The 11,437-nt window shown below is 51.0% G+C and overlaps 1 protein-coding gene across 1 annotated transcript in view; it reads left to right on the plus strand.

Annotated features, from left to right (window-relative positions):
* The first annotated feature begins 7,306 nt into the window (after positions 1-7,306).
* The window catches only part of SERPINA11 (serpin family A member 11), a 15,370-nt gene continuing 11,239 nt past the window's right edge, over positions 7,307-11,437 (plus strand). The window contains exons 1-2 of the mRNA XM_013003744.2: positions 7,307-7,381; positions 10,591-11,236. Coding sequence (XP_012859198.1) covers positions 10,594-11,236 — 643 coding nt within the window. The 5' untranslated portion in view covers positions 7,307-7,381; positions 10,591-10,593. The remainder of the gene's footprint in view (positions 7,382-10,590; positions 11,237-11,437) is intronic.

The following is an 11,437-nucleotide window of genomic DNA, read 5'->3' on the forward strand; positions in this document are numbered from 1 at the left end:
TCCCTGCTCCCCCCTCCCTCATGAGCCCTTGATAATTTATAAATTATTATTTTGTCATATCTTGCCCTGATCCAAGTAAGACAAAGCCCTTGACAACTTCAATCTTTTCTTCGTTTATCATGATGTTACCTATTTGCATAGCTCTGAGGGATTTGGGTCTTCTTTACATTGAGTGCTAATCCATACTGAAGGGTATAATTCTTGATCTTCCTCAACAGCTGCTTCAAGCCCTCCTCACTTTCAGCAAGCAAGGCTCTGTCCTATGCTAACCGCAGGTTGTTAATAAACCTTCCTCTAATCCTGATGCCCCACCCTTCTTCATATAATCCAGCTGCTCTGATTATTTGCTCAGCGTATAGATTGAACCAATATGGTGAAAGGATACAACCCTGATGCACTCCTTTCCCGATTTTAAACCATGCAATATGCCCTTATTCTACTGGCAAACTTCCTCTTGATAGATGGATGAATTCCGAATGAGCACAATGAAGTGCTCTGGAATTCCCATTCTTCTCAAGGTTATCGGCCAGTTTTTATGGCCCACATAGTGGAATGCCTTGGCATAGTCAACGAAACTCAAGTAAACATCTTTCTGGTGTTCTCTGCCTTCAGCCAAGACCCATCTGACATCAGCAATGTTACCCCTTGTTCCACGTCCTCTTCTGAATAACCCTGAACTTCCGGTAGTTCCCTGGCAATGTGTTGCTGGAACCATTGTTGGATGATCTTTAAGCAAAATTTTACTGGCGTGTGATATCAACAATATCACTCTATAGTTTGAGCATTTTGTTGGGTCACCTTTATTTGGAATGGATCTTTTCCAAATCAAGTCTTCCAGTCAGTTGGCCAGGTAGCTGTCTTTCAAATATCCCAGCACAGACGAGTGAGTGCTTCCAGTGCTTCTTCAGCTCTCTGAAACATGTCAATGGGTACGTCGACAATTCCTGGAGCCTCGTTTTTGACTAATGCATTCAGCGCAGCTTGAACTTCTTACTTCAGAACCACTGGTCTTGCTCATATGCTACCTTTTGAGGTGGTGGACTGTCGACTAGTTCTCTCCGGTACAGTGACTCTGTGTATCCTTTCAAATTTCTCTCGATGCTTCATGCATCATTCAATATTTTACTTGTAGGACCTTTCAGAATTGCAATCCGAGGCTTGGGTTTTTTCTTGAGGTCTTTTAGTTTCAGGTAAACTAAGCAGACTCTCCCCTGTGGGTTTTCTGATTCTAGGTCTTTGCACATTTGGTCATCAGACTTGGCTTTGTCTTCTCAAGCTGCCCTTTGAGAATTTATATTTTGCTCCTTGACGTCATTCTTTCTTCCATTTGCCGTAGCTGCTCTATGATTAATAACACGCTTCAGAGTCAATTCTGACCCCCGCTTTGATCTTTACTCTTTCCCCCCTACCTTTTTAATGACCTTTGGCTTTCCTCATGAATGATGGCCTTGATGTCCTCCCACAGCTCATGGGGTCTCCTGTCATTAGTGTTCAATGAGTCAAAGTTGTTCTTGAGATGTTCTCAAAATTCTGGTGGGATCGACTCAAGGTCGTGTTTGGGCTCCTGTGGACTTGTCTGCATTGCTTCAGCTTTATCCTGCATTCGCAGGGGAGCAGTAGAGGGTCTGCTCCATAGACAGCCCCTGCTCTGATTTTCGAGCCTTGCCGTGGTCTCTTCCCACAGATGTAGTCCAGTGTGTTCCATCTGGGGATGTCCATGTGTGTAGTTCCCTTTTGTGGTGTTGGAAAAAGGTATTTACTATGCACAAGTAGTAGGTTTTGCAAAATTCTATCCTGCAATTTCCAGATTCATTTCTATCACTGCATCCGTATTTTCCAAGTACTGTTGCTTCCTCTTTGTTTCCAACTTTTGCATTCCAATCACCGATAACTATCCATGTATCTTGACTGCATGTTTGATTTCTGACTGAAGTCGTTGGTAGAAGTCTTCAACTTCTTCGTCACTAGCTTTTGTGGTTGGTGCATACATTTGAATACTAGTTACATTGTTTGGATGTCCTTGAAGGTGGGTAGATATAATCTGATCCCAGGTAGCATTGTACTTCATGATGGATTTATCAAGATCTTTACTGACAATAAATATCACACCATTCCTCCCATCATAGTAAATCATATGATTCTCTGATTCAAAATGGTCAATACCAGTCCATTTTAGCTCAAGAATGCCTAGGATAGATCTTCCTGTGTTTCCATTTCATTTCTGACAACTTCTAATTTTCCTAAATGCATGCTTCACACATTCTAAGTTCCAATCATAACGTTTACAGCTGTTTCTCTTTGCCATGAGCCCTGCCCCTTCAGCAAATGGAGATCCCAAGGCTCCACTCCTACAGGCATCACGGCCAACTCCCTTTCAGGGGGTCAGCTCTCCTTCAGCCACATTTTGGACCTGAGGGGCCCATCTGCCGGCAGTAGGTGTGACACGGTTCTGCTTCCTTTGTTTGGGCTTTCAGTATTTGGAAGCATTTCCAAGCTGTGCATAAGGTTTGCAGCGGCTTCTTCCTCCAAAGGGCGGAGCCGGGTCCTTCTTGGTTGTCTGTCCTTAGTCTGGAAGCTCTGCTGAACCTGTCCGCTTGGGCCGACCCTGCTGTGTGGAGCCGCTGTGAGGATGTATGGAAACTATGCATTCCTCAGAGCAATCAGCACCCGTGATCAAAGGGACAGCCTGTGCTGAGGCCGGGAAAGCTCAGAAGACGGAGGGAGGGCGGCCGGAAACAGCAAACGCAGGAGGAAAGGCTGAGGAGTGCTACGACGACGACCTTGTGGACCCTTCAGTCCACGTGTTTGCACTGTTGAACGCAGTCCATGTGTTCTGCGCACATTCACACAAGCCCAATAAATGCTTTTTTTTTTAAAGCATTTCTCTTAGTGGCGTTGTGCAGGGCTTCATGTACACATGTTTGCTTTTGCTGTTAACTTTATCTGTCAAGGAACGCATCTCGTTAGTTCACGCTATGGTGAGTAGACTTGTGTTTTGCACTCCTTTGTCAGACGGCTCGTCGCCGGGACAGAGGCATACGAGGGCGAGTTGTATTAAACAAAACGGGAAGCGATTGTTGCTCCACACCTCCTCCATCGAGCTCCATACTCTTCTGCCGAAGGTGGTGTTTCTGGATCTCTAGCCCTTCCCCAGGCCAGCCTGAACTCTTTGATTTACATCCCGTCAAAAGTGGCGATTTGGGCCACCACAGAGGACGCAAACTGGGTTCCTTCTTTGAGTTTGGGGGGCACAAAGAAGCCTGAGGAGGTGAGGTGTGAGCTCTTGGGTAGACGGGCAGTTTCCTACAGGAATTCTCCTGGAGCAGCCCTTGCTACCCTGGAAGAAAGAGCAGGTGCCTGTGCCATCCCAGGCCTTTCCTCACCAAAATAGTTTAAATTTTTCTGAACCCTTTTGCCTGATAAGTCCCTGTTACCATCCTATGTCCCTTGGGGGGGGGGGGGGGGAATCTATGCAGGTTACGTCTTCGGACCATTGTCCTGAGAGACACCAAAGGCAGCGGGGACAACACAGTGCACACAGAGGATGCTTTCCCTCCTAATTTGGTGATCAGTGACTGGGTTCTGAAGCTCGTGTGCAGCCATCCAAGGTGTTTGTCTCTCCTCCTGGGGACCACGAGTCCAATGGACTAAGGGACCATGCCAACAGGAGTCTTGACAACCCTCAGACCGGAAGAACTGGCTGGTGGCCGGCTGGTCGGACCCTTACCAACAGCTGTGGGAAGGAGCCCATTAGAAGTGCCTGAAGCGAGAAGGAGAACTATGTGGACCCGAGCTCCTCCTCTGTGTTAGCATAATGGGCCGCTTCAGGTCAACAGGGCACCATTTACCTTATAGGACGAGGGTCAGAGGGCGAGGGAAGAGGGCATCATGCAAACAAGGACCGCAGGGAGGAAGCTGGCTGATCGATGGTAGGTTGAGGGGACTGCCATGGACGAGGTGAGTCAGGTGTGTATAAACAGGTGAATGGAAAAAACGGTCTGCTCTGCAAGTCTTCACCTATATCGCAATTAAAAAGTTAAAACCATAAAATAAAATTAAGTCACTCCCTCCCCCAAAGACTCTATGCCACGACAGGGAATTAGCTAAGAATCAAAGAAGCACCAACAGCAGCATTATCAGAAAAGCCACCCCCACCCCCCTTCCCAACCTCTTCTCCATGATGTTGTCGTTGTTGTCAGGCACCGACCCATCACAGCCCCAGACACAACCCGGCGAAGCCCTTCGGGTCCTGTGTTGTGGGGGAAAGGCCAGCCCCCCACAGCTAACCGTGGGTTAGATAGGCACAATTGTATGGTTGAGAGAGAGAGAGATTATCATAAAGTCATAGAGCGCGTGAGAGATAGAGGAGAGATGGAAATAATGGAGTCAGACACGTTTCATGGTAGCATGCTCACCTCAGTCCCGCTTGGTGGTCCACATGGAGATGGGAGACCAGAGGGCAGGAGAGGGGGGGAGGGGGAGGAGGACAAGGGGAAAGGGAACAGGGGAGTGAGGATGGGGGAGAGGAAGAGCGAGCGAGGGAGAGAGAGGGAGGGAGGCAAGGGAGAGTCTTTATTGCTAACCAAGGCTTATGTATCTTTGGGGGGCATACACGCCCCCTAATTACAGGTAAAGACATACGTCACAGGAAGGGGTTGTGCTATAGGTACTACAGTAATGAGAGGGGGATAATCTAGGGGTATCCACGCAATAGGAAGGGGAGGTATTGGGGGTATACGTGTGCAAAGATGGATGGATCCTAGATTCAGGATGGCAGCCTAACTTTGGATGTCACTGAGCCAGTTTGACTGTTCTCTGACTCACTGTAGAAACCATTATCAGTAGGGTGTGAACCCCAATTACAGGGACCAGACTGATGGCTGTGAGCAGTTAGGGAGAAGTAGCCCATTGTCATTTGCAGGGAGCGGGCCCTACCTGTGGTAGACCAGACAGCAGCCTGGAGGCTGTATGCATCTACCCTCCCACCATGTGCTGGCAAAGAGCCTCGAATGTCTGGCATAACTTGGGGGAGACAAGGGGTGGGGGAGTCTCTTCATGACCCCACACTGTGTTCTCCTCACAACTCTTCCAGTGCCTGAGCCTGCCGCTCCTTAGGGCCTCCCTCCTTGTCACCGCCCCCCCCACTTTACCCAGCAGGATGTCCTTCTGCAGGCACCGGTCTCCGACCACGTGTCCAAAGTCTACAGCATGCAGTCTTACCATCCTGCCTCTAGGGAGCACTCTGGCCACTCTTCCAATACAGGTGGGTTAGTCACTGATAACCAGTGTAGTCCTGGGGGAAAAAAACAATAACAGAAAAGTGGAAAGTGAAAGAGGGTCAAGGATCATGACAAATAGCCCCAATTCCTCCACTCCCACCTTCCTGACTCCAACTTGGCCTGCCTGGATACATTCTTGGACACTCGAGATACAGGGAAAGAGGAGACGCACGGAAGCAGCTGGGAGATTGGGGTTTTGATCAAGATCAAATGAGATTTCGGATTACCTGAAAAGAATGGGATTATTTTACTCCCTGAGACCCAAAAACCATGATTTCTTTTTAAAGTTCTGGGAGTTCTCCAAGCTGTCGTCAGAAGCGAGGGTGGAAGGGGTAGCAGGGCAGGCTGAAATCAACGGTCTGACGTTCCCCTCATGTTGATCTTTGTCCGCGGCTCTCGAGAGAGAATCTTAAATCCTTGGGATATGCTCTGATTGAAGTGTCTTTGATAAGCCTTCAAGACCACGTCAGAGGGTCCGTGGTAGTAAGGCTCCTCCGGTGGTGGTGAGCCAGCCCAGAGCACACTAGGTGATGTCAATCAGCCTCAGGAGGGGAGGGTTGATTGACTCCACTCTGACTGTGATTCAGCCCCATGAAAGGCTCGGGCCACAGTGTGGGGGGAGGTCAGATGCGCATGCATTCCCCCCCCCCTGAGGACAATCAGTTGCCAGACTGCACTGGGCCTGCTTCCTGCTGCTGGAGACAATGGACTACTTCTCTCTAAAGCTTGGGGCCATTAGCTTGGTTTCTGTAGGAGGGGTTTGCACCCTACTGATAATGGTTCCTATGGAGACCCAGAGACCACCCCCTAGACCACCCTCTCATTACTGTGTACCCCATAATGTAACCCCTCCCTGTCTCTACCTGTAATTAGTGAGCTGGCATGCCCCCAAAAGGTATATAGGCGTGAGTCAGCAATATAGATCTCTCTGACTCTGAGCTCCTTGCTGCTCACTCCCTGGTCACTCCCCTCTCCCTTGTTCCCTTACCCTCCTTCCCTTCCCCTCTCTCCACGTGAATTGCCAAGCGGGGCTGAGGTGAGCAATGCTACCATAAAATGTGTCTGACTCCATTTATTTCTATATATCTCTTTTATCTCTCATGCTCTCTATAATTTTACTATAATATTTACTTATTATCGCTGTACAATTGTGCCTACTGAACCCGTAGTGATTGTGCTAGGAGCTGGCTTCTTCTGGCACCACAGCAGTGTTCCAGGGGCCTTGAGGTGGGTAAGAGACATATGGGAGGGGAATCTTTCCCTTTGGGGGATGAGGGAACCCTTCCACATCTCACCCTAGGTGTCTCTCCATCTGGATTTTTCTGTTTCCTGCAGGAAAGCTGTAACGATGGGTACAGGAGGAGGAGGGGGAAGAATATGACCCCTTGGGAATCTCAAAAAAAAACAAAAGGATGACCACAACTTTGGAAGCCAACCTCCCTTCCTTGAACTTAATTGACCCAGCCCATCCTCTCGAAGGTGCTGTCTTGATCGGACCTTTTCCTCAGAGGCACCTTGAGGAAACAGAGGAAGCACAGGACAGAGAGGACTCATCTGCAGCTGTCCAGCAGCCGCAGGGACGTGTTCAAACACGTCTGTTGGGAAGAAAGAAATCACTGTGTGTGGGACCTGGAGCCTTGATTTTCGACCCAACCTTGTAACGGCCATGGTGGTGAAGTTTGATGGTGAAGGTCAGCTCCATCGTCCAGTGATGTCCCCCTGTCCCCCCTCTCCTGAGCAAGTAACTTCACAGAGCTCCTGTTACCCTTCAGGCCTACAGTGATGGCATGCCTCCCCGGCGTTTTAATTGTGAGGTTCATTGATGAAGAATACAGGTGTGGAGCATGCAACTGCCCAGAGCATGGGAACCTCTTCCATGTCACCAGCATCAGAATCACAGCTCGGTTTGCAGGACAGGCAGACAGGGCAGCTATGGGGTGGGGGCAGGAATCCTTCCTGTTTGCTGGTCCTTGTCTGCACACTGGTTCCAGGAATTGACCTGACAAATATTGACCAGACTGCTGGGACCATTCAGCGCCATTTCCGTGTTTTGGAAGGCGATGTGTTGCTGGAGACCTGAGAAGACCCTGTGAGGACCTGCTGTGAGTACCCGGCTGCATCCCTGGGGCCTGAGACATAGGCAGGGGCAGGGGCTGATTCGCGCGCGCTCTCTGTCTGGCCTTAGGGACCTGGGTTGGGAGAAGTGAGTCCTCACAGGGTAAAATACACCAAGGCTCCCCTTCCAAGACCTGACGTAGGAGCTCCAGGCTACCAGCGACCTCTGGGGGGAAGGTTGGCCCTTCAGGACTTTGAGAGCAGAACCCCAGCCATCCCTGCCCATTTGGCAGGCAGGCAGAATGACCCAGCACAGAGAAAAAACAAGGGTGGCGTGGGAGCCAGCTCGGTAGAAGCGTGATGTCATGAAAAAGTCAGGCGTAAGAGCCCTGATCTGGGGTTCGAATCCTGCTCGTCCCCAGGTGTTGTGTAGACCTGAAGAGTCAGATTCCCTGGCCTGTAAACGGGGGTCCCACAAGAGCTCTTGTAGCGCCAGGTGAGGGTGAGTGGGCTCCGGCGCCCTTGTATCAGGGCAGAAGAGCACTCCATGGGGTCAGTGGTGGATTTTTCTTAGAAGTCCATCTCTAGGTCTTCCTCCAAATGACCTTGGGGTGCACTCCAACCTCCAACCTTCTGGTGAGTGGCTGGCATTCCCCTGTTTGCACCCCCTAGGGACCACTCAAGGTTCTTGGAAGGGTCCGATCAAGTGACAGTGACAGTATTTTCCAGCGGGGGCCAATGAGCACTGAGCAAGGTTTCTTCCCCTTGCCTGTTACTGCTCGGAGTCTTCCTCTGCTTTCCCGGCCGTCCCCCACCAGCCTCCAGTAGACCCTTCCTTGTTTAGTCATGGAGATGATCCGCCTGCCACCACCTCTCCCCTCCTCCCCACGTGTGTGTGTGTGTGTGTGTGTGTGTGTGTGTGTGTGTGTGTGTGCTGACAAACACTTCTGGTTGAGGACCACTGATACACACTCTCTCATAGACCTGGCTCAAGGTGGCAGCCGATTTCCATTGAGATTTCCGCCTTTGGAAACCCTACGGGGCAGCTCTTCCCTATTGAGTTTGTGCGAGTCAGAAGCAACGGGGCAACACTAGAGCATGGCACACGGAGAGACCTACGCGTGTGTCGTGGTGGTTGTGGTGGAGGCTCGGTGCCATTGAGTCAGCTCCGACTCATGTGCCTCAAGAGACACATCCCTAGCAAAGGCGAGATGGTACAAGAGTCAACAGAGACCATCAGCTTCCCCTGGGATCTTTCTGAAAAAGAAATAAAGAAACAAACGGGTGTAATTACACCGGGCCTTGTGGACAAAATACACACATATCACACGTGTTGTTATATATCACAGGGGCCCCCACCAAGTAGATATGGTCACCTGCATTTGAAATGAGAACCCTGAGTTAGATGAGGTCTGGCAGCGTAGTGAATTATCCGCAGAATCTTGATTCTCCTCCAAGGTCCTGGACTTACAGTTCCATCCTACTTTGGGGAATCAGCTCATTCCTGTTTCTGCAAGGTTGGGAATCTTAGGGATGCGGTCAGGTGGACCATGGTGGTGAGTTCAACGGAATAAACAGAATGAACCCCAAAGCACTCGCTTCATCACAGCCTCCTTTTGCATTTCACCCAGGAACAAGTCCATCTTGAACCCACTTCTGCAGCTCCGACATCCCTCTTCCAAAGAAAGCAGGTGTGCTCCTCCTCCGGGCAGGAGCTCCTCCTCCAGGCTTGGGCTGGGGTGATGTGTGTGGCCTTGGGACATCACCCCTGCACTTTGACCAACATCACAGAGCATGGGCGGCATCTGTCCCTCGTGACAGCTTGCCTTGTGGGTTGGCGGAGTGTGGAGGGCACCAGGAGCCATAAGCCCAGGGCACCCACGGATGAGATCTCTCCCAGAAGGCTTCGATTGATCCCAAGGTCCCTAGTCTGGGCAGCGAGTGCAAAAGGTAGCGGGGAAGTCACCATGGTCACTGGGACATACTGACGACAGGTCAGTGTGGCCTGAGACTGGAGGTGGCACAGGGAAAGGGCCAGTTTTGAAAGGGGCAGGGGGACATCATTGTCAGAAAGGGTTCTGTGGCCAAGTGGCTGTGTCCCTGGGAGGCCACGGGGATATGGGGCAAGGCAACGAGGGCAGAGCAGGAGAGTAGACACTGCCCCCACAAGAGCCAGAGCTACATGTGTGGCCTGAAGCCAAGCCTTCTGTGCTCCCTCCCACCCCTCAAGGAGGACACCAATCCCTTCTCATACTTTTACTAGCTGAAGAAACAAGCCCCTGTGTCCATTGGGATTCAGTTTTCCATCACTGTCTGTGACAAGAGCTAGTCCATGAACAGAGAGTGGATGGAGACAGAGCCATGGCTCTTACGACTCCCGAGCCCCAACAGCCCTACACTTTGCCACTCCTTTGTCCCTCATCAGCATGGCACGGCCAGTGGCCAACCATCACAGCCTCCCTCCACAGGCAGGATGGCACTCCTCCCTCTTGAACTGGTGCCCTTCACCCTGCTTCCTAGTTATCCAGAGCATCATCACATGACCACACCTAGCCGGAAGAGAGCCCGGCGTCATTCGCCATCATGGTGCCCTAAGTTTGCTCCTTAGCATCCTCCCCATGTTGCAGCTTATTGAGCTGTTGAGTGTCATTCTCAACTGCACTCTAAGTTCCGTGACCATGAGGTCAAGAGAGTATGTTCACCTCCTTCTGCCACTGTGTATCGAGGGCTTCCTGTGGTCCCTGGACCGGATAGATCCTTGAAATGGAATGAGCTGGGGAGGAATGATAGGAAATGAAGATGAACTAATGAGGAGTGGGAGGAGCAAGTGATTTCCTCTGGCAACACTCCTGTTTCCCATTTATTAAATAGAGCTGACCATGCCTCTCCATGGTCATGCCTTCCTGTAGGGAAGAAGGGGAGGGAGGATAATCAGAAGGGAGGGAGATAGAAGTAAAGATAGATGGGAAAGAGGGAAAAACCAATGCAAGGAGGTTGTACCCACCCAGAATCTTTTACTCAGCCATATCTTGTGTGCTTATCAACACGCTACGCTGAAAAAGGGGTGAAGATTTAAGTGAAGCTTTGGGGAAAGGGTCCGGAGTCCTACCGCTCACGCACCACTTTGTCCTCTGCAAGTTCCCCACCCATGGCACCCCTGTGGGCACACGACGGATGGTGGGATGTTTCGTGTTGGTAGTGGGGAATCATAGAGTATTTCTGCAGGAGAATGCCATGTTTGCCCTCTTGTTTTCAGAGGATGGGGCCAGCTTGGCTTTGGCTGCTAGGAACAGGGGCCCTGGCCTGCGTTCACTGCCAGCACTTTTCTGAACATGGAGATAAGAGGCTGGAGGTTCCTCGAGGACCCAGTGGCCCGCTCTCAGAGCCTGTCCCAGCCTACCAGACGATCACACCCACCATCACCAATTTTGGTCTGCGTTTATATAAGCAGCTGGCAGCAGAGAGCCCTGGAAACATCTTCTTCTCTCCAGTGAGCATCTCCACCACCCTGGCTCTGCTCTCTCTTGGGACCCAAGCTAACACCTCAACTCAGGTTCTGGAGGGCCTGGGCTTCAACCTCACGGAGACACCGGAAGCCGATCTCCACCGTGGCTTCCAGAGCCTCCTCCACAGCCTGGGCCTGCCCAGCCCCAAACTTGAACTGAAACTCGGCACCTCCCTTTTCCTGGACAAACAACTCAAACCTCAGCAGAGATTTCTGGACAGTGCCAAGGAGCTGTATAGTGCCTACGCTTTCTTGGCCAACTTCTCAGATTCCACAGCGATGGGGAAGGAGCTCAACGAATACGTCAGAAAGCAAACGTACGGGCTGGTTTCCAACAGCTTGCAAGCCTTCTCTCAGGACACACTCGTGGCTCTCCTGAACTTCATCTTCTTCAAAGGTGAGCTGTGATTGCCACCTCCCTCTTGCTATGATTCCCAGCTCCCGCTGCAAGCCAATTCTCTTACCCGAAAGAGAACACAGAGAGTCCTGGGAGACTGGATGCTCCAAGGAAGGAGCGTCTTGTCCTTCCTGCCTACTTTCCTCCCTCCCTCCCTCCCTTCCTCCCTCCCTCCCTCCCTTCCTTCCTCCCTCCCTTCCT

Source organism: Echinops telfairi, unplaced genomic scaffold, assembly GCF_000313985.2.
Source record: "Echinops telfairi isolate 266 unplaced genomic scaffold, ASM31398v2 ScPeMD7_18;HRSCAF=68, whole genome shotgun sequence".
In the NCBI taxonomy this organism is placed as follows: domain Eukaryota; kingdom Metazoa; phylum Chordata; class Mammalia; order Afrosoricida; family Tenrecidae; genus Echinops; species Echinops telfairi.